Genomic DNA, 23,734 nt, shown 5'->3' on the forward strand with positions numbered 1-23,734 from the left:
ATATATATATATATATATATATATATATAGTATTTTGTTTTTTAATTCTTATTATTGTTTTATATTATTTTGCTGTTTTATTGTTTTTATCACCTTTTTCTATTTTTATATCTTTTTTTTTATCTCGCTCTTTTTTTAAATAACTTCATAAATGTTCCTTTTCATCACTTTATTGTCTGCTTTATTGGACTCTTTCCTCAGATTATTTGAATGATCAATGGTAAGGCCAATAGATAGTAACTAAATATATCTGGCATAAACCAGCTAATAGTAAATTTGTTGGTGTATATATAAAAAATAAAGACATTGATTAATCAGCTTTATTAATCAATGTCATTTTCAATTTATGTCATATTAACACATTACCTTGGCTGGATGCATCCAAGATCAATATTAAGCATTAAATATACTGTTTATATTAGATTAGATTTTTTTTTTTTTTGTCTTAATGTGTGTTTCTCAAACACCCATGTGTGCTTATATGACTATGAATAATGGTAAGGTATCCATGGAGACAGAATCCCAGGTTTATAATGCCCCTCCATAATGATTATAGTTTTATTGTCAGTCAGGTCATACATAGTTTAATTGCACAGAGATGGGTAAAAAAAGACAAAAAATAAATAAATGCAATTAGGTTGTTTTGGTGAAATGTAAAAAATTATGAAAGTCATACATTCCACCCAGTAAAAAAAAAAAAAAAACCTTTAGAAATAATAATGATTTGGTTTCAGACTACTTCTTGGAACCCATGGAACGAGAGGAAACTGTTTTTTCTTTATAATCTCGAGGGGTTGACGAGAGGCAGGAAGCCTTGTTTATTTCCCTCATTTCTTAAAGCACTCTGCAAACGTCTATCATCAGAGAGCAGGTGTTCACCTGCACATCCTTCAACACTGTTTTTCTTCTTTAATTAGCTTGATTTGTGACTAATAGAGGGGATGAGTGTTGCTTTTCACTGTTCATTAAATTGAGAATGTGTCCTCAGAGACAAGGGGCTGGGTTTAAAGGTTCACTAAAGATCAACTCTCTCAAGACGTCGCTACACTTTGTGATGGTTTTGAGTCAGAAGGAAACAGAATTGTTGTGGGATACGCATTTGTGCACCTGACAAATCCAGCCAGTGTGCTCTGTGTTTATTATCTGGTGTGAAAAGCCATTTGCTGTTTCTCACAGGCTCTTGTTTCCCAAGACCATTTTCAAGCTGGTCTTTTCGTGGAAGAGGCCATGAATATTGATTTTTCCCTTCTGTTAAAACAACCTAGTCTTTAAGCCCCCAATAAAGAAGAGGGCCTGTGAAATGAACGTCCGGAAATGGAAGAGTTCAGAATGTGTCCATCACGTTACTGCTGCTCAGAGTGGTGATTTTATTTTGTATTAGCCCTCCCTTTTTCTCAGAAAAAGGTCATTTGGAGGTCATTTTTCCTGAAAGTCATTGAAAGTCTTTAGGTTACTACGAATTTACCTAATATTTTCACAACCGTCTAGTCATTTTGACCCATCATCCTCAGTGTATGTTTGCAGTGTATGTAGTGTAAGTCTTTCCTCCATGAAGACACAGAGTGGTGTATAAATTAGCTGCCCTCTCAACATGGCTATGACACCGGCTAAAAGACTTCAGAGTGGTGTTAAACGGGTCTTTTGTAATTTTGTGTCCATCCATGGGTGGCATAAATCGTAAGTGGGCCGCTCTTTGTCTCTGGCGTTTTTAGACGCTCCTGCTGGAGATCAGCAGTATGTTCTGCGTGTTTTATTGCCAGACTCATTCGAGGGTTCTTTGTGTTTTTGGCTGAGCTGAGCTCCCTCTGTTGTTTCCACCTACTTGTTTGGTGTTTTAAAAATGGACACAGCACTGCTGCCGCCCACGCTTCTTCTCTGTGTTACGAAAAATGAAGGCTGTTCTAATAAGCCGCATTATAATGGGGAAGAAGGCACTTTTGATGAGACATGAGGCGTTTTCGTGAAAGTGACCTTGCTGGCTGTGGTGGTTGTATAATGAGTCCTGTCTTCAAGTTTTCCAGCCTTCATCTTCCTGTATTTTATTTCTGTTAAACATCTTGCAAAAAATATTTTCATGCACTTACAGTACACACAAACCATGAAGAATAAATTCATGCTTAAGCATAATAAACCACACGACCACTAAAACGTAAAAAGGGTATTACCAACAATTTGGAAAGTGAAATTACCAATTAAATTACCAATATTTACAATATCCACTCTTTTTTTTAAATATATTTTTTATAGTTTCTTGGATATCTTATTTCTTGACTTTGACATTTAAGTTTTTTTTTACTTATTTCTTTTACGTTTTCTTTTTATTCTTTTAATTGTATACATTTGTCTTTTTTATGCCAGTGCCAAAGACAAATTTCTGTTCTATGGCACATTGAATGGATAAGTAAGCATTAAGCAACTCAATTAAGCTCTGCATGAAGGGGACTTGAAAATGTACTGCATTGTACTGAAGGGATTTTGCAATTTCCTTTGCGGGGAATGGGGATGGATTTGCTGACTTATCACTTTTTAATCTCTCTTGTACATCTCTCTCCATCTGTCCCCTTTCTGTGTTTGCTGTTTTTTAATCATGAAATCTCTCTCTCTCTCTCTCTTTTTCTCCAACCATCCATTCATCCTCCATGGCTGATTGCCTTAAAAGTTCTGTGTTCCCTTCTCCGAGGTCATTGAATTGGGTCCAACCTCCTTCATCAGGCAAACGTTGGCATTTAATTAAGTTGTTGGTCTACATGCGAGACCTGCTCCATCACTGGATCAGATGGGCATTAGTAATTAATAATTTGACAGGAATGTAACAAACTGGATTGGACTTGCCCGTGGGTTGAGGAATGGCTGTTGATGAGGCTTCCCCTCCTCTCAAAGACTGTTCCCTTCTTCCTCGGTTTAATTATGCTATTATCAGTCAGATGTAGTTCCATCTGTCCTTTCCTAATTCCATCTTCACTTTGGACTGTTTTGCAGCTGGGATTTAGAAAATAGACCAAGCAAATTGCTTCACTAAATTATGGAGCCATTGGAAAATGGCTTGCTAATTTGTGGGAAAGTTTACTTCTTTTTCAGTCCTCTTGCAGCAGTTTGAACCTCTCTTAATGGTTATGGATAGTGTTGAATGGGAGATTCATGAACTCAGATGTACATCAGATGAACATCAGTTTTAATCAGAGATAATGGTATTTTGCTGGCGGACATGGCAGGCGTTTGAAGTTACACAGACAGCCAGGAAAGATAGGCCCGAGACTGACCTAGAAACAGATGCAGTTAAGTAATTCTAGACTAGGGGTATACGTAACCTAACTACATATTTAAAAAACAAAAAATAAAAATGTTCTTCAGAGTGTAACGATGAGTCAGAGACGTTCGGATCCATGTGCAGTACTTTATTAACAGAATGGTCACACAGGCAATGATTAGAGAACAGCGTCAGGTATGCAGGGGATATCCAAAATCAGACACAGTACCAGGCAAAGGTCGGGGCAGGTGGCAGAGAATCAATGTCGGTATACACAATCCGAAGTCAAACACGGAAGGAACAAACACTAGGAAAACGCTCGGAAATGCCGGACAGAACTAAACAAGACTTCGTAATGTGAGTGTTGATGAATGCAACCTTTATAGTGTCACTGATGGGAAACAGGTGAGGTTCAATAATGAAGTCCAGAGTGTACTGTGTGGTGAATAAATGGATGTGCAGTGACCGGATCATGGCACAGAGCTTTCAGAATGAATGTTACTTATGAACAATATTTTGTGTGTGAATCTCTATACAATTTAATCTGAACTGAGTTGAAAAGGTGTTTCTTCAGGTTTATACACTACAATTTGGGTTCAGCATGATTTTTTGTTTTTGTTTCTTAAGAAATTATAAATAATTAATAGAAATATTATTTTAATCAACAAGGATGCATTAGACTAATCATAAGTGGCAGTTAAGACTTTTACATTATACAAATAAATTAAATTCAACGTTCTGTTCATCAAAGAATAATGGGAAAAAATGAATTGAAACTGAGCTTTTGGAAATTTATGATCACTGTTCCACAAAAAAAAAAAAAATTAACTGATGATAATGAGAAATGTTTCTAGAGCCCCAAATCAGGATATTAGAATGATTTCTGATGGATCATGTGACAGCTGGAATATATTAATATATCTATATAGTTAAAATAAATATATTAAAATAGAAATAAATTATTTTAAATTGTACTTAAATTTCACACTATTACAGTTTTTTCAGTATTTGTTGATTAAATAAACACAGCTTTAGGGAATTAAGACACTTTCAAAAACACTTTTGAATGGTAATTGTAATGTATTTGTAATGTATGAATGAATAAACATTAAAGATTGCTCTTATGTTCTCTCAGATGCTGCTAATGGACTACCTGGATGTCAAAAATACCCGTAGAGCTGCAGAGCCTTCGGCCCAGCTGTCCTACGCCAGCACCGGCGGAGACTTCGGAGCGTTCTTCGCCAAGAAGAAACCTCTCCGACCTAAGCAGTCTTTATTCAAGTAAGTTTGCTCATGCAGAGCGATTCATGAATTGAATTGGAATTGGAAGGGTAACAGCAGACAAGGACATCACGCATAGACTGGGTTAAGTGCCTCATGATGGGAAACCATTTTCTCCATGCTCTTGGGTGGACAATTCGCATTAGATTTCAGGTTAACTTAAAATTAAAACCCTTGACTCAACCTTTGACAATTTTTATTTTATTTATTTTATTTTTGCAGGTTTGAGTCTTCTTCTCATGCCATTAGCATGAGTGCATACTTGCGGGAGCAGCGGCGAGAACTCTACAGCAAAAGCGGGGAGTTGCAAGGTGAGCAAGGGGAAGGGGGAAGCTAAGTGGAGGGGCAGAGAGTACGGCAGAGGACGGCAGGTGCAGTGTGAATAGGATTGAAGGAGAGAATGGGGCGATGATGGAGAGGAGGGCCCTGAAGTCATCAGGGTGAAGAGTCGCTTAGCTATGTATCGTTCACCTGTTAGAGCTTCTTCTTTTGTTCGCCGTCTCTGTGCTACACACACCGTGCTGGAGTTAGACAGACATGCCAGAGAGCATCTCTTTCTCTCTCCTCTTCTCTCACTCTTCAAAATGACCTTGCAGTTTCAATCAGCGGTGCTTGACAGTTGTGTGTCCCTTCTTGTTTTTCTTTTCCCTTTTTTTTTTTTTTTCAAGCAATCCCTGTGAGACACACACTCTGTGAAATGATTGAGAAGGAGCGCAAGGTGTTAAGAAAAGAGAAGTGAAGGACTCATAGAGGGAGAGAGGTGAGAGGCAGATGCTTCTCACACCATTCAGAAGTAGAAACTGTATTTTTTTGTCTTGGCAAAAAAGTTTCATAAAAGGGAAATAAATGACAAGAAATACTCTCTGCCTTTCTGCTTCTGTAAGCTTTTGTTTCTGTTTTTAAAGGGGTTTTAAAGGAATAGTTCACAAAAATATATACACTACTTATTTTACACTTTATTTTATTTCTTATTTCGGTTTCTCCGTGGAGGCAAGGGAGGCAGTGCCTCCTCAAAATATTAAATGAGAAAACAGTTTGTAGAACAAAAATAAATCAACGCCAATATTAGAGAAGATAACATTAAAAAGTGTTTAAATCACTTGTTTTTCTAAAGAAACGTTGTCCAACTGCGACACTAGCAAGTAAAGGTACAGCATAAGTCCACGTCTCTCACGCCTCCCCTGAGCCCATTGAGTTTTAAAAGACCCCTAAAGCTTGCGATGAGTTTGGTGGGGGGTAATTGAGAATGAATGGGGTAAAGTCATGTGAGAGGAAACGATGCCTCCATCACGAAATGATTGCATGTGACTGGTTATGCTAGGCTGTGTTTTGTTCATGCGATAAATCCCAACTCTTGTGTTGTATTCGCGTTCGCAAATCAGTCTGAATGAACAATATAGTGGCATTAATGGGAAGACTAATAATTATAAAAAAATTATTAAATAGTAATAGAACCTGTAAAGCAAAAAAAAAAAAATATATATATATATATGTACACTCACCTAAAGGATTATTAGGAACACCATACTAATACTGTGTTTGACCCCCTTTCGCCTTCAGAACTGCCTTGATTCTACGTGGCATTGATTCAACAAGGTGCTGAAAATTTATCTTTAGAAATGTTGGCCCATATTGATAGGATAGCATCTTGCATTTGATGGAGATTTGTGGGATGCACATCCAGGGCACGAAGCTCCCGTTCCACCACATCCCAAAGATGCTCTATTGGGTTGAGATCTGGTGACTGTGGGGGCCATTTTAGTACAGTGAACTGAACTCATTGTGTGAAATGATTCGAGCTTTATGACATGGTGCATTATCCTGCTGGAAGTAGCCATCGGAGGATGGGGACATGGTGGTTATAAAGCGATGGACATGGTCAGAAACAATGCTCAGGTAGGCCGTGGCATTTAAACAATGCCCAGTTGGCACTAAGGGGCCTAAAGTGTGCCAAGAAAACATCCCCCACACCATTACACCACCACCACCAGCCTGTACAGTGGTAACAAGGCATGATGGATCCATGTTCTTATTCTGTTTACGCCAAATTCTGACTCCCGATTTCTTCTCGCAGAAATCGGGACTCTTCAGACCAGGCAACATTTTTCCAGTCTTCAACTGTCCAAATTTGGTGAGCTCGTGCAAATTGTAGTCTCTTTTTCCTATTTGTAGTGGAGATGAGTGGTACCCGGTGGGGTCTTCTGCTGTTGTAGCCCATCCGCCTCAAGGTTGTGTGTGTTGTGGCTTCACAAATGCTTTGCTGCATACCTCGGTTGTAACGAGTGGTTATTTCAATCAAAGTTGCTCTTCTATCAGCTTGAATCAGTCGGCCCATTCTCCTCTGACCTCTAGCATCAACAAGGCATTTTCGCCCACAGGACTGGCGCATACTGGATGTTTTTCCCTTTTCACACCAATCTTTGTAAACCCTAGAAATGGTTGTGCGTGAAAATCCCAGTAACTGAGCAGATTGTGAAATACTTAGACCGGCCCATCTGGCAGGAGATTTTCTTGACCGGGACCACACCCCTAAATGCGTTGAAGCAACTGCCATGTGATTGGTTGATTAGATAATTGCATTAATTAAAAAATTAAACAGGTGTTCCTAAAAATCCTTTAGGTGAGTGTATATAAAGGAAGAATGTAGCAGGTTTAAAACAACATGAGGGTGAGTAAATTGTGATTTTTTTAAAAAATATATTTTATAATTATAATTTTATAATAGTAAATATTTTTGTGAACTATCCCTTTAAAGGTGTTGCTTTAGTACTCAATATTCTTGGTGTGTCAATTTTGCAAGTGTACCAACTGAAATTTTTTCTTCGTCAAGCTGTTTAAGTATGATTTCAGTTGATAGCGAACCACCAATCACAGCCAACTCATCAGTCTGAAAAAGAGCAAAATGAATGTGACGATTAACATTAGATAAGGAAGTAAATGGGCTTCTAAAAATCTCATGGTGTTCCTTCAAATACTTTAGGAGTTAAAAGGGAGAATATTTGATTTGTTGAGCATTCCACACCACCAAATAGGAGATGAGATTTCCACTGTTCATTTGTGCCGTCACAATACAGGCACAGTGTCTCTAGCCTGAAAGGATGAGAGGAGATTGAGGGGATGAAATAATTTACCAGACGGAATAAGTCAACTTGGTAGAGGGAGGGAGGAGAGAGTTGAAAGTCATTGTTTCATTACGTGGGCAGAGGGGGCTATTCATGGATTTCTTAGGGAATAAATTAGAAAACGTACAATATGTATAGAAGCGGACACAGGAATGTTCGGTATTTTAATTAAGTTTGCAACCACACAGAGATTCAGGCATAAAGCATTATGGCTGGAAGATGGTCTGACATGACTGAATGGTTGTGTAAAAAAAAAAAAAAAAGCAGATCCTGCAGTTAGTATAATGACCTCTCGGAACAACCTTCACTGCCTTTTAATATATTTTACATAAATTGTCACATATACACAGAAATTTTGTATAGTATAACATTTTTGACACAGTCCAGTCACTGTGCAAGGCTAAATGGTACAGATGTTTAAACATCTGTACCTTTGCAGTGCCATTTTTGCCAGCAGGGTCTAAATTTCATAAGGATTTGATCCATTAGCAAAGCACTATTCCGCTTTCCAGTGACATAAAATGGTAAAATTTCTCAGTGTGCTGTAAATAAAACAGCACGTCACCAGTTTTGAAGTGGGGAAAGTTAGTAAAGTAAAGAAAATGGGATTGGACATGTTGCAGACTGAATTTGAACTTGCCGCACTCATATGTGCACCAAGACTCACCACCTTCTCTCTATTTTTTAGGCTTTTCATAATTTTTTGACTAATATAGTGGACAATGAGAGGAAAACAAAAGGTAAAGTAAAAGATGAAAGGGTTCAAAACATGTTCCAGGCTAAACTTGATCTTGCATCACTCATATGGGCACTTAGGCTCTTTCTCCTTCCACTCTCCATAATATTTTAGTTGAATGAATGGAAACTTTTTGGAAAAGTGAGCAGAAATGGCATTGTAGCACGTGAACCATGTCTCATACAACCTTGCCCAATCTCTCAATTTTTATGGGCTTTTGCACATTTTTGTTGTTGTTTGTTTTTATGTGATTGGAGCATGTTGCAGACTTACCTTGAACTTGCATTTCATGCATCAAAGCCAAAATGGCCTCTTTCACTCCATACTCTTTTTGTAGAAAACATTATAGGAAAAGTGAGCAGGATTGGGATTTTTAATACATTTCTGGTTAAACTTGCACTTGCAGTGCTTAGGTTTTTAGACGGGTATAGTGGACTGTGGCGAGTGGGGCGGGGCCGAGAGGCGTGGGAACGAGGAGTGAGGCCAGGTGTAGTGATTGAAGATGAGCTGCACCTGCCCCCCACCGCCGGTATCGAGTCCCACGTAGGAGATGGAAGGATATAAAACTGGAGCGACTATAGTGAAGGACGAGAGAGGACCAGGCCTGGGACATTATTTAATGTTTGCTTTTTATTTTGTGCGCACCAGTCGTCCGCGAGGGGCTGGTGCGCTGTTTTGTATTTATTTTTGAATATTAAAATGTTTTGATTGTGCGCCGGTTCCCGCCTCCTCCTTCCCGATGAATAGGAAGTTTTTATCATTACATGGACATTATAGTGAGTGGAAAATGATTAAAAAAAATAAATAAATGGGAGCCAGACTGGGATTGGAGCATGTTACAGGTTTAACTCAAACTTTCCTTTCTTGTATGTGCACCAAGGCTCAAAGGCTTTCTCCCCCCCACTCTCTTCATTTTCCAGGCTTTCGCATGACTTTGTAGACCGTTATAGTGGAGAATGAGAAGATAATGCAACCTTATAATAGAATCAGACCATGTTGCAAGAAGAATTCAAACGCATTTCTCATATGAGTGCCAAGGTTCAGTATGCACCCCCACAAAGTATCTGGAAACCTAAACAACACCTGAGAATCTATGATTGACAATATTAGATATTGTTTTCTGTTTTATATACGATGGATCCAGTAGTAATAATGCTATATGTCCTATATATATATTCCTATGTATGTTGTTTGGCATATTCCTTTCCACAAACCTGCAAACCGAAAGAAGCAGAGATATAAGAATAAAGAAATAGAAAAACTCATTGTGTGTTAGGCGGAGATTATCACAAAGCGGGGAGATTCTTATTTTTCCTTGAACACGTATACAAATGGAGTTTTTCTCCTCTACTGTTGGCTTACAGCGAGAGGATAAAGGAAAGGTCTTGTTTATGCATGATGTTCCTCAGAGAGAGCGCGAAATAGAGTGAGAGAGGTGGATCACGGTGAGTGGCGGGGCTGTGGGCGGAGGACAGTTGTTGTCTGTCGCTCTGATTTGTGAAGCACGATAGGGGTAGGATAGGTGCAAATGGAAAAATCCCTCACCAGTGGTGTGAGGAGGTGAATATGTTGGTGTGTGTGTGAAAGTGTGTGTGTGATTGTGTGAGCTCAGTCAGATTTCTCTACACTAACGAAAGTTGTTGTGTTTGTGGATGGTGCCAGAGTCTGTTTTAAGTAGAGTTTCCATCAAAAACTCTCAAGCTTTACAGGCACTTCTAGATAACTGGCTCTCTGTCTCAAAAACAGCTGTTTCTATTAGACCTCTAAAACTTTTACAAGTCAGAGTGCTGATTTAGGTTTCACACATCCTAACGGAGACGAAATTCTGGATCAGCACTGATACAAATAGTTGTTTCATAAAAATCGTTTTTCAAAGTAGGGTTTCATCTTTCGTTAATTCGATCAATAGTTGACTTGAGTTGACTGTAGATCCTGATATGCTGTTTTCAAACTTGAACCTGAAAATATATTAAACTTTAATATTCAGATATTGGATCTTGCTGAATAGATCTTTTTTTCCCTTCTTAAAGGATTAGTTGACTTCCAGAATAAAAATGTCCTGTTAATTTACCCACCCCCATGTCATCCAAAATGTTCATGTCTTTCTTTCTTCAGTCGCAAAAAAATTAACGTTTTTGAGGAAAACATTGCAGGATTTTTTCCATATAATGGACTTCAATGGGAAACAACCTGTTGAAGGTCCTAATTCAATTTGCAAATTTGCGGATGTGCATTGCAGAGCTAGTGCAAGACAAGATGTGCATTTGTGGTTAGAAAGTATATGAATGTTTATTTTTTTTTAAGAAATATTTTTTTCAGTTAATGCTATTCAGCATGCTTTTTTGTTTCAAAGACATTTGCCATTATTTTACTTCCATAAAAGAACCAGTATTTTGGCATCCTGTATTTGTGCTTTTCTGTCATACTAGCTCATAATTAACATAAATAGACGTGCTCTGTGACTATTGCGAGGAAGGATTGTTGTAATACTGAATGTGACATGCAGATGCAAGGGACAGATGCTTTAGCATTTGTAAAATAAACAGCTAAATAAACTAAATAAATATATAAATAATGATGACCGCTCTAGTTATTATCACTTGTTTGCCAATGGTGGCACGTGTGTGCATTTACCCTAGCTGAGTGCCAAATGATTTCAGACCAGACATAGTCTGTTTGTTAAGCGACAATGACAGAAAATTCTAAGTGAAAAGGAAAATTGGATGAGTTTTTTAATATGGTCAGATGATTTAAAAGTAGCCCAATTCAAACAAAAATGTAAGTACGTTTTTGCTGTTTTGTTTGCATCATGATCTGATCTCTGCCAGGTATTGGTGGCCTTGACCTTTCTGATTCTTTCTTTTGTTCTTTCTTTGTTTCATTCATTCTCTCATGCTCCTTTTCTTTCCTCTTGACCTTTTATTTTTGTAGATGTTGATTAGCCAGCCCCATATCCTCTGTATTCAGCATTGGCATTTCTTAGAATCTGTTTTAGAGCACCAAAGACAGTTTGCAATCAGGCGTTCCAACTGAGAGCCGCCGAGAGAGAGTGGAAAGATTAGACAGACTGACAGACGCCATGGGGAGCATTGTTAGGTGTGATTTTTGAAGAGGGACTTCACTGTTTGACACACAATCAAGGCATGTTTGATGGACACTGACGATAGGCATAGGACAAGAAAAGGTCACAAGTTTCTTTTCAAAATATAAAATCTAGATGAAACCTACCTGAAAATACTTCAAAAGACAATGAGACTGATTGGCTTGATGGTGTTTGTTTATTTAGACATGCTTAAAGGAATATTTCACCCAGTTTCACTCAATTTTCTCTCTTGGAACACAAAATGACAACTTCTGAAGAATGGTTATACTTCTCTTTTCTATACAATAGTAGTGGATGGGGACCAGGGCTGACAAGTTCCATAACGTTACAAAAGCTCCATAAAGTATCATAAAAGTAGTTCATACTAATTGTAAGCTACATTCCAACTCATTTTAAGCCATTTAATAGCTTTATGTGAAGAACATTATTCACTGATAATCATTTACGTTCATTATATAGAAAAAAACAGGACATTATTGATGTCTCATTTTGTGTTTAATGAAGGAAACAAAGTCAATCAAGATTGAAAAGACATGAGAATGCATACATTATGTAATTGTTCAATTTTTGGCAGAGCTGTTCCTTTAAGAAAACTCTCTGAACATCAAAAGAAGAAATAAGCAGCATTAGCTTGAGGAAATGGCATTGTTACTGTATGTCACAGACTGTTAGCATTGTGCCAGATTTGTTTTTTGTGTGCGTGCGTGTGTGTGTGTGTGCGATAACCTGATGATCTGTGTGCTAAATGAGGCCTGATGGAACCCAGAGATTCAGAAGATATGACACTCCAGACGCCGCGTGAGAGCGAAGCTCTTTAAATGGCTCTTTAAGCAGGATGGCTTCATGTGTCAGAGAATTGATAAAATATCATCTGTCGTGTGTTTATCTTAATGACTAGATAACCATGGCTGGAGTCTTTATAGCCACAGATGCTGAAACATCACGGATCTACCTGGATCTGAAGCGAGAGAGAAATGAGCAATTAAATTACTCCATTATGCTGTTGCAGTTTTCCTTTAGTTCTTTCATTTTATTTATTCCCCTGGCTCCGCATCCGGCACTCCAAATTGAATCCAAACACATAAGATCGCCCGCTTATACCGGACAACCAGCTGTGGAGCGTCAGCAGAACATTATCTATCTGTATGTCTTTACATATTAAGTTATAAGATAATATTCCTTAAAATATTATCTGTAATAATATTGCTTATAATATTATCTCATTGGGATCATATTATCCAGTCTGTCAAGCAGAACTCATAATGTACTGAAAAAAAAACACCCATCTTTAGATGCACGGACAGTTTTGTTATGCTTCTGCTGGCATTGTGTCACAGATCAAAAAGTCAAATACTGAAATTCACTCACAACCGTGTCCCGTCACATTCACAGAGCGGCGCAGCCGTCAGCCAGTGTGCGATCTAGTCGGATGCTTCATGTTCAATATGTTTCCCAGTAATCTTATAGCAGAAGCTGATTAGGGTGGAAACAGCTTTACAGCCCGTGATTGTGGTGTTGTTTTCTTGGGGCGGCTGTGATGAGTGGAGTTCTGAGGTGGATCCCATCACTGACACGTTATTGAATTACTGCAGCGGTGAGATGAGATTGGCCTGTGATTGGCTGGAATGGACTTGGAGGGTAATAACATATCAGTGGTGCTGTGGGTACTGACGTGAAGACCGTTTCTTGCTGTTGCTTTTCTGCTTCATGAAGTCAATCTTAGATTTTATAAAAACATTTTTTTTTAAGTATTGGGTTATAAAAAAAATTGCTGTTTAAAGAATTCAAAGTTTAATGGTGTATAACAAGGTAAAGAGATTGCCGATAAAAGTTCTCTGGTATGCCTTAAGAGTGGATTGTAGCTGTTATCATACAGAGGGAAGAGCAGACACATAATTAAAGACTCGTGTCTGTGTTTCACAACCTGTGCTAATTTTAATCAACAGGCTTGTTTACCTTTCATTTGGGAATGCCGTGATTGAAGGAGAAGTGGTGGGTGGTGGTGGGGGGGAGAGAGGGATGTAGAGGGAGAAAGGTGAAGGAGAGGACAGAGAACAAGGGTGGTGATGATGATAATGTCTGGATGAGTGGAACAGCCTTTTAAACACAATCACAATCACTTGGCTCTCTGATTCTAAATCAGTGGAGCTTGAGAGGGCAGCAGAGACCCGTCTCAACTCTCATGTTCCTGTCCCCCTGTTACAGTGAGACTCAACAGAGGTGGCCTGTGGGGGAACGAGATGTGTACAGAGAGACAACACAACCAGAAAACCCATGCTTATGAGGTTAATTGGTAACATTTTGATTGAACCATTTGATTAATTGCCGGTCTATCTGCAGAAATGTCACCGCCACGTAAATCTTGTATGGTTGTCTCTAAGTGCTTAAAATATTTGAGCAAAAACAGTTTAAGATGTGTACATTTTTAAAGGTTACACTTTATTTTTAAGTGTCCTTGTTACAGTGTAATTATACATTTTAAGTAATGACTAATATTAATTAACTACATGTACTTACTCTATTGTTAGGGTTAGGATTTGGGTTGGGCTTAGGGCTACTTGTTTGTAATCATGCATTACAATTGTAACATATGTAACAAAGACACCTTCAAATAAAGTGTTAACGACATTAATTTAGCAGTGATGCATAAAATTAATCAAGAGTGATATTGAAGACATCAAAAAAAAAAATACAAATGCTGTTTTGAGCGTTCTATGAATTGATGAATTCTGAAATTAAGAAATGTTTTGTGTCTCCACAAAAATATTGAGCACCACTTCACAACTGTTATTGATAATAATAAATGTTTCTTCATCAGCAAATCAGCATATTAGAATGGTTGAAGGATCATGGTACCCTAAAGACTGGAGTAATGACTACAGAAATTCAGCTTTACCATTAATAAATTACCTTTTAAAATACATATATAAAATAGAAATCAGTCGTTTTAAATTTGTATAATATTTTGCAATCTTACAGTTTTACTGTAGTTTTAAATCAAAAGAAATTCAGACAGGTGAAATAAGCGTGTGTGTGCTATTATAGGCATGAGTGTCTGATTGGAAGTGGAGGGGTTGAATTTATTTTCTCTTTTGTAATGGAGTCTAATGAAAGTAGTAGTGATGGCAAAGATGTAACGAATAATTAGGATTTAATTTGTAAAAATGAAAAGGAAAAAAAGAGTTCTAACCTGCGTCTGCTAACTTGTCTAAAGCACATGGACTAACCACTAGCCCATCAATCTAACTAAAATAAAATAAAATGAAAAACAGGCTGTTTTTCTCTAAGTGCAGTGATTCAGAGCTTGTTAAAAATTCATGTATAAAAGCATCTTATCCGAAGCGAGGGGAATTACCCACCATGACACAATTAATAATTTATCCAATTATGTATTCATCCATTCATTTGTTTAATTGTCATCTCGGTGCATTGTCAACATACTGAGCTAGTGGTCTCGGCTCTCTCTTGGCTGGAAATATTGGAATATTGTCCCCTCAAATGAGTTTTAATAATAGAGGAGCCTCATCAGAAGCCAATCAGACATGAAGACATGGCAGAGGAATTATAACCAGGCCGACCGGGAAGTCATGAATTATTGAAAATTGGCCTGTTCTATTTCAAGTTGGAGGTTTCTGCCTGACAGCGTTGATTGGCCACACATGCACACACCTGTCGATCTTCGTTCTGTTTTGTTAGGAGAAACCTGCCAGCTGGTATGGGTCTGTCTGTCTGTGGCCGCTCAGCTGATAACTAACCCATGGAGATCAACCCAGAGCACTGTACAAACACTGAATGGACTGTGCTTTGTGTTTATGTGTATTTTCAAGTATGCGTTTCTGTTGTTGAAAGGACTTGCTCGATTAAAAAAAAATGTATTTGGACACTTGAGCCAAACGTAAAAGTGAATGAGTGTCATTGCGTCATTTAAACAGAATATCAAAGCACTTTGCTATTGTTTTAAAGGAAGATAGCACAAGCACACTTCTCACGAAATGCTTTCGGTTTTGTTATTATGTATTATTTTAATGATTGTGATAAAGCGAGCACCACTACTCGCTTTGGGGGGAAGGGAAAAAGTTGTGGGAGTCCGTGAGGACAATAAATATGGCTTACTCGCACAGCACTATCGTGCAGGGTGTATTTTATTTACAGTGCCAATAAACAAGACAGTCCACAGTGAAGAATATTCACAAGTGCATGAAATCCTAAAAAAAAACTAAAGTATCAAAGAAACAACAAAACAAGAAAACAAAATGAAAACTGTATCTACAATATACAAAATCTCCACAATACGTTGGTGATTATTTTTTTAACAACAATGATTAATAATAATAAATAATAATGAATATATTATTGTTGTTGTTGTTGTTATAATAAAATACTTTTGTTCGACAATAGAGTTCCAAATCCAAAAACATTATTCAAATAGTAGTCAAAGAGTTCATCTATGTAAACAAATAGTAGTGGTAATAATAATAAAATATATTATTATTATCATCGCTGCTGTTGTTGTTATAATTAAATACTAAGTTTGATAATAAAGTTTCCAAATCCAAAAACATCAATCCAATAGTAATCGGAGTGCATCTGTTAAAAAAAAAGTAGTAATAATAATAAATTCTAAAACAAATAAGCATTGCAAAACTGAAATAATAATCTTAACTGTTGTTGTTGTTGTTATTATTTTAAACAATAGATACACTATACACACAATATACAAAAAAATTACAGTTTTGTGAAACTAATTATTTGAAAACAAAATATGCACTGTTCAAAATTAATAACACAAATCTTGCTGTTATTATTATTACATTGTTTTATCTTAAAACAATATATAAACTCTTTCAATTTGGTTTGAAAGAGCTTGAGAAACTGACTACCTACATTCATGATAAAAATGACTTTGATACTAGTAAGCAAACGCAAAACCGGCTAATAAAAACTAAGGAACTGGATTGTAGCTTAATTCATCTGCCAGTGCCACTTGATTTGATATTTTGTATCTACTGCAGTGACATTCATACATGCCTCTATTTGGCTTAAGAGATCAAATACTTTGGAGCCTCTGCATATTTGTCTTTGAATGTTTTCATGAGAGTATGAGTGTTATTTCTGTGTTGCACATTAACTGGTTAACTGCCACAGTACGGTGTCATATCACAGTGGGATTGGTTTTTTTGTTGTCTCGAGCAGACATGCATAGCAGCTGGATCAGAGTTGATAGTTTGGTTTAAACAACCAGTGTGCCTCCAATATTGACATTCACTGCATTCACTGTAAATAAGTGATTTCCAGTCTGATGTTTCTGACATGCATTATACAGCAGGTTTTTTCAGCCTGATTGCATGACCACAATGACATGCATTTCTTTCTTTCACATACACACAAACACACACACACATGCACAGATTAAGCCACTGGGATGGCTGGTGTTAGTGAAGACACTACACGTTTCTTTGCTGTAAACCCGGGCAGGGACATCTCAGAACAAACTATTTCTAATCAAACCCAAGAAAGTGTAGCTAATGCAATTTCACTAAGTCACTGGCTGGCTTGATTACATGGTGGCTGACATGAGTGGGAGGTGTGCGTGCATGTGCAGTCACACACTTTCCACTCATCAAGACTGACTTGCACAATATGTGCACTTTCTTGTAAGTCGCTTTGTTTAGAGAGCATCTGCCAAGAATAGAAATGTCAATTTAATGTGAAGGCGCATACGCACCCTCATTCCAATCCTAGATTAGTGGCATTCACAGGGGAACAGGCTGTAACACCTCTCATACACACTTGCACGATCTAATGCACACATAGATTATCAAAGGAAACACGCTTCGGCATAATAATAAACCGCCAACAAATGTGGAGGCAAATTATAATAAACTGGACCAGCTAACTTGTCGTCATTTGTTCACATTTGTTTATTTTTTGAGTGGTAAAATATTGAAATAACATGTTCAGCTGTTGTGAATGATTGTTAGATTTAACATAGCAGATGTTGACCAGTTGCTTTTCCAATCAAAGTCTGTTGTCTTGACAAAATTTTAATGGACCTCCATTAATATGTACTGAAAGGGTCTGAATAATGATTTGAGTCAAACCAGGCTTTTGACATTTTATCCTCTGTCACTGCAGAATCTGGATGAGTAACTCTTTGACCTGCTGTCTATCACAGCTTTTATTTATATGTTTTTAATTAGTGGTCAACTGTTTGTTTGTTTTTTAATGGCACATACTGATATGTAGACTAGGGCAAGGTAGTATATGATTCAATTTAATGATAACAAATGAAAGACACAAAACTGTACAAATTAAATGAGTGTCGTTTTACCGAATATTTACTGAAATTTAATTAAAAATATTTAAAAACACTAAGCAAAGGGTTTTTTTCTGCTGATATTTTATTTTGTAGCAATATTTGTATATATTTTCCTGAAACATTTTCTTTAATATTGTTATTTATATTATTACTAATACTACTACTACTAATAATAATAAATATTTTTCAGTTTCTTATTTTCTCTATTTATTAATAATAATAATAGTTATTATTATTATTATTATTATCATTATTATAATCTACTACAGCTACTTCTAATTACCATATTAATATAATATTATATTTTCTTAATAATTTTTAACTTAATTATATTTGTTCTAATTAAATAATAAAAATAATGATTAAAAAATTATTACAAATAATACTTATGTTTTTTAATTAAAATAATAACTGAACATTTTACAGCTATATTGTAACTTTTGAACTTATGGTGGAAAACTATTGCATATGCTGCAAAACATTTTGTTTATAATTTTAAACCGATTAATTCTCACAATTATTATTTTTTTTGGACAGAACCTCTCACTACTTTCAGTTGATTTCTTCCTATTTTCTCCCTTAAATTGTTGAACTTATGCATTTTTATCATACAACTGTTGTTGTAACAACTGTTCTGTCCTCGGTCTCTCTCACTGTGTTTTTCTCTCCTCCCGTCGTTTGTCTAGGTCAGAGTCAGCATGTGCGGTTGCAGCTGGGTTTTCTTGTTTTGCTCTTGTAATTGAGTCTTAATTGGATTAGCAGGAGAGGGATTGGATATATTGAGAGAAAAAGAGAAACAGGAAGCTAAAGAATACAAAGATGACTTCTCTTTCCCAAGCAACAATGAGAAATAGGGGTGGAAATGAAAAAGAAGAGAGGGAGCTGTTCATCAAAACGTGCTCCATGAAGAATCTCAGGATGGTGGGACTGACAAGAACAGCGTTTGAATGCTGGACAGGTGCGATGCAGGGATTTTAGTGCAGTGAAAGGTGAACCCATTTCTCATTTGAAGCATGTCTTGTCTATCTCAACAATGAACACAGGATGACTCTGATTCCAGCTTTGCGATTAAACCCACACCAGTGGGTCTGAGATCACAACTTGGGCAGACAATCATACAAGCACACTCTTTTGCTTCATTTGTAATTCCACCGCAATCCAAATCCATCACACATGTGCTTTATGTGCGTCTGCCATTTAATATTTGTGTTCCTTGGCCTGGACTCATTTCCCATCCCTTGGGCAAGAAATCTTATGTAACAACTGACTGATAAAAGCAATTAAAGTGATTCTCCACTGAGGACTTGTGTGTGTGTGTGAAGTGCTCATAAGTGTCTCAGATGTGTGTGTGTTTCCTGCGTGGTGTTTGTCAGGATAGCAGTGCCCAGGCTTAGTGCTACGTAGTTACAGCAGTCTCTCCAGTGGCAATCTCAAAGGGCTGTGAAATTTTAATGAATAACATTGTCACAGTGTGAGAGAAATGCCAGTGGGCTGACGCCTTGGCACTTCTGTTCACCGACCCCATGAGGCCACGCACACACCTTCTGTCCACCCGGGAATCTTCTTATTGATGGCAGACTTGATTCTCTTGCTGTCAATTATATTGATTACTTGTGGATGAGTGGAGCTAATAAGGATTGGAGCTCACTTCATTTTTTTGGGCCCTGCCTCATCATGAGAGAGTTACACAGCCATGATTTTCTTATTAACCCTGTTAGCGCAGGACTATGCACCTATACAGGGGGGCAAATGGGAGTGAGAGGAGGGGGGTGTCTTATATCTCTCTATCTGGCTTGTGGTAAATTGCAATGATTTGACAAAATTACTTTTTGATGGTTGACGGCAACATTAAAATAAAATTTGCTTTGCTTTGTTTTTTGTTTGTTTTTGCTTGTTTGATTTGCTTTGCTTTTGTTTTGTTTGGTGCTTTGCTTTTTGTTTTTCTTTTTGTTTTGTGCTTTGCTTTTTGTTTTTAGATTGTTTTACTTTTTTGTGCTTTGCTTTTTGTTTTTCTTTTTGTTTTGTGCTTTGCTTTTTGTTTTTAGATTGTTTTACTTTTTTGTGCTTTGCTTTTTGTTTTTCTTTTTGTTTTGTGCTTTGCTTTTTGTTTTTAGATTGTTTTACTTTTTTGTGCTTTGCTTTTTGTTTTTCTTTTTGTTTTGTGCTTCATTTATTTTTATTTTTATTTTTTTGCTTTTTTTTTTTTTTTTTTGCTTTGCTTTGCTTTGCTTTCTGGAATTTAGCAGTCCAATATTTTTGTGTAATGACCACAAAACTATATATTATCATCTTTCGTGGACACCATAAGTGTGCTGCTGTCATGTTTCTCTGTTCATATGTGAAAAAAATTATTGCATTTGTCCGCATTTGTGTTTTATTTTATTATGTCCCATACAGACTCCTTTGACCACTGTGATGTTTCACTTTATCTTTTAGTGTTTTTAGCCATGAACACTGTTTTAAAGGCACAGTTTCAACTTTAATGAAGTTTAATATCTAAAAATGTTTCTCAAAACACGTGGAACACAAAAACGTATCCCATGTAAAGGGTCCATATAAAAACACAGTATTTTAAAAGAAAATCTGATTGTTGTTTTTTTCCCCTGTGTCTTTCTATCCAGGTGGAGCTGATGATAACCTGATTGAGGGAGGAGAGACTAAGTTCCTGTGTAAACCAGGAGCCAGAAACATTACGGTCATCTTTCAGCCATTGCTTAGGTAGGTCCTCTTAACAAATACTCGTCAGCCAAACATGCTTTATTTCAGCAAGCTGTTTAAACTCTCCCCTGCTTCATCTGTCTCCCCGGCCATAGCATGTGATCTTTTTTTCCCCCTTCCTTTCATATTTTTAATGGCCAGCAACCATTACCATGTCATTTCCGAGCCCCTACTATTGATTTAGATTTGTTCTGATGGTATCAATTGGAGTGTTCTGTTTAGAAACGCTGTGCTTGAAATTTTCCTTCCAATCTCCTAATCTATTGGATCATCGGTCCAGCCACTAATGCCCTGTCATATTACCGCTCTAACACAGAGGAATATCCCAAGCATGCTTGTCCTGCCCACAATGTGACCGGACTTCCCGATACTCCTATTGCTCGCAGTAACATCGTGCCACAGTGGATTGATTTTCAGTTTTGTTTTTTGTTTTTTTCCTAGACATGGTCACTGTCACTCTCAAATGGCCTGATGCTATTTTGACCTGAATGTAACACCCTTCTTAAATGCTCTTTTAAAAGACCTGTTAGTGCTAATGCAAGCTGTGGATGTACAGCTTGCACTTCTATACCACATATGTATAGAAAGCAGATTTTCTGTCAAATTATATTATTCTAGACATTCATTTTTCAATGAATTCATTATTCAACCCATGGCAAGTCAAGCAACACTATCATAGTAGCATTTAAACCTTTAGCCCTAATTAGTATTTAACCCTATATTAATAATAAGCTTAAGAATGTGACTTGAAAAAAAATGTTGTTGTTTGGGAGAGGTGTGTGAATGTGTTTTCTAAGTGTTTAAATGCATGATTTTAAAAAAATATTCAATCCATATCTTGTGACTTCGTGATGGGCTTTTGTGACTTTTGGTTATGCGGTCAACTAGCAATTGTTATTACCAGAGTCATATTTTTTTTAGCTTTTGATTTATTGTGGTCTAAAAGTTATTTTATTATTCCATTTCAGCAAAATTATATTTCGTTAAGTTTACTCTAACATTGTAATTTACAATATGTAAAATGGGGAAGATTTGGACTAGAACAGGAAAACAGACTAGACTTGAACTTTTATGTGCTTTTTTTTAAAGGTGTAAACATTGTGATGAATATTTTCACTCTTATATTTTTCTCATCATTATTTCTTCAGCAGTGTTCATGACAGAGTTATTATTAACTAAAACCATAAAGGAAGCTAAAATTAAAACCATAAAAAAATGTTACTTGAAATAAAATAAATCTCAACTGAAATTAAATAAAACATTTATTTTAATTCAGTTTAACTTTATGTACTACACAATACAATTATTAAACTTGAACTAAAATAAAAATGGAAACTAAAAAATTATTCCGAATATATGTAAAATGTGTAAAAATATATTGCACGCCAAATATTTGAACCTTTCACATAATTTATTCAGCAATATTTAAAAGACCAAACTTTTTAATGTTTTTATAGATTTTTTTTAAAACATGTACGAAAATTCGAAATATATTATAAACATTAAACAGTATTTTAGCATATATTTATCAGCATATATTTAGGATATTTTTACATACTGTAGTTTAAGAATTTTGTAACGATAATTTTACGATGAATCATTTCTGGTGCATATTTGTTATTTTTGACAAAAATGAGCAACGTCTTTTCTGTTTCATTGTGTCAAAGTCAGCAGACAGAGAAATATATGTAAAATCGACAAAAATATAAATAAATAAAAAAACTCATATAAATATATCACTAATATACATCAAAGAAAAAAGTAGCTTTTGTCGGCAGAAAGCTGTAGTTACAGGGGCTAACTGAACCATGCTAACCAGCCAAACCTTGACCCTTTATTAAACTCTACACACCAATCGAAGTCGAACTGTACTCCTGATGCATGAGTTTGTTTTATCAGTGACTGGGAAGAACCTAGACTCACGCCGAGATCAATGCAGGCTCTTAATGTTACTGCCAATCAATTCACCAATGCAATTTGTGATCGATAGTCTCTGTGAAAGAGGCTGACGTTGAAGATCTCAGAGGTGTGGACTTGATGCTTTTTTGATTGATGCTGGGCCGGAGCAGTCCGAGGAGATCGATAACCCCTTTGGGGAGCTTCAAACGTCTCCAGACCCGCTCACTGTATGTTAATATACGGGCTCCGCTTGCACTGTACAGCGAAAGTGCGAAAACACTTTGCCGAGTATCAAATCTCTCCTGATAGATCAATACGGTTGCTCCATAAAGCCCGCTTGTGTACATGTCTGTGTGTGTTTGTGTGTGTGTATGTTTCTGTTGCTTTCAACTTCTTGAATCCGTTTGAAAGTACAGTGTTTCATGTTAGTCTGTTAGCTGGTGTGTTTTTGAGTGACTGTCTGCCTGTGGGATTTTATGTTTATTTGTGTGTTTGGCTATGCATGTGAATTGGAGACATGCTTACTACAGCCAAAGGGGAGAGGGAACAGGTAGGAGGTACTTTATTTTGACTTGTGGGGCCTCACACTGACATTTGGCTTTCCTGCCCTGACTAAGGTTGGCATTTTGAAAAGGATTGACATTATCTCTCCCCTCGTCCCCTTGTATGGATCCGCTCTCAGAGGTGATTAGCCCTGGCAGGACCCGGGGTCTGTGAGATCACACCCCAGCCAGAGAGCAGATGTTAGGGCCGCCGGGCTGGGGTGGGCGGAACGAGCCGGAACGAGGCTATTGGTATTGGGGAGATTTTTTTTATTTAGAAGTTAAGAAAAACATTGATTGTTAGTTTGACGTGTGTTTGTGTGTCAGCATGAATTGGCATTTGAAACCGATATTTCAATAATGTGACATAAAGAGAATATTAATCACGAATATTCAAATCTATCATTTAAATCAAATTCAAATATACACTACCATCTCTTATGCTCCCCAAGGCTTCATCAAAAAAAAACAAAAGCAAAACGGTAATATTGTAAAATATTTGTAAAATTTTAGATAACAGGTTAATATTTTAATGCATTTTTAAATGTAATTTATCCATTTGAATGCTCCAGTCTTTAGTCTCAAATGATCCTTCAAATATATTAATATGCTGATTTGGTGGTTCAAAAGTTTAGAATGACAATTTATTTGAAATTTTGTCAAATATTTGGTATTGATGTGAAAGTCTTTACTGTCACATTTAATACATAAATGTGTAAAAAGAATGATTACCGAACACAAAGATTAATATTGTTATTAAACATTAT

The 23,734-nt window shown here is 36.7% G+C and overlaps 1 protein-coding gene across 2 annotated transcripts in view; it reads left to right on the forward strand.

Annotated features, from left to right (window-relative positions):
* LOC113047846 (exocyst complex component 4-like) overlaps positions 1–23,734 on the forward strand; it is a 106,075-nt gene that overhangs the window by 19,929 nt on the left and 62,412 nt on the right. For both annotated transcript variants that reach the window (XM_026209174.1, XM_026209175.1), the window contains exons 8-10: positions 4,383–4,528; positions 4,751–4,839; positions 20,430–20,526. In XM_026209174.1, the coding sequence (XP_026064959.1) occupies positions 4,383–4,528; positions 4,751–4,839; positions 20,430–20,526 (332 nt within the window). The remainder of the gene's footprint in view (positions 1–4,382; positions 4,529–4,750; positions 4,840–20,429; positions 20,527–23,734) is intronic.

This window comes from Carassius auratus, chromosome 29 (assembly GCF_003368295.1).
Source record: "Carassius auratus strain Wakin chromosome 29, ASM336829v1, whole genome shotgun sequence".
In the NCBI taxonomy this organism is placed as follows: Eukaryota; Metazoa; Chordata; class Actinopteri; order Cypriniformes; family Cyprinidae; genus Carassius; species Carassius auratus.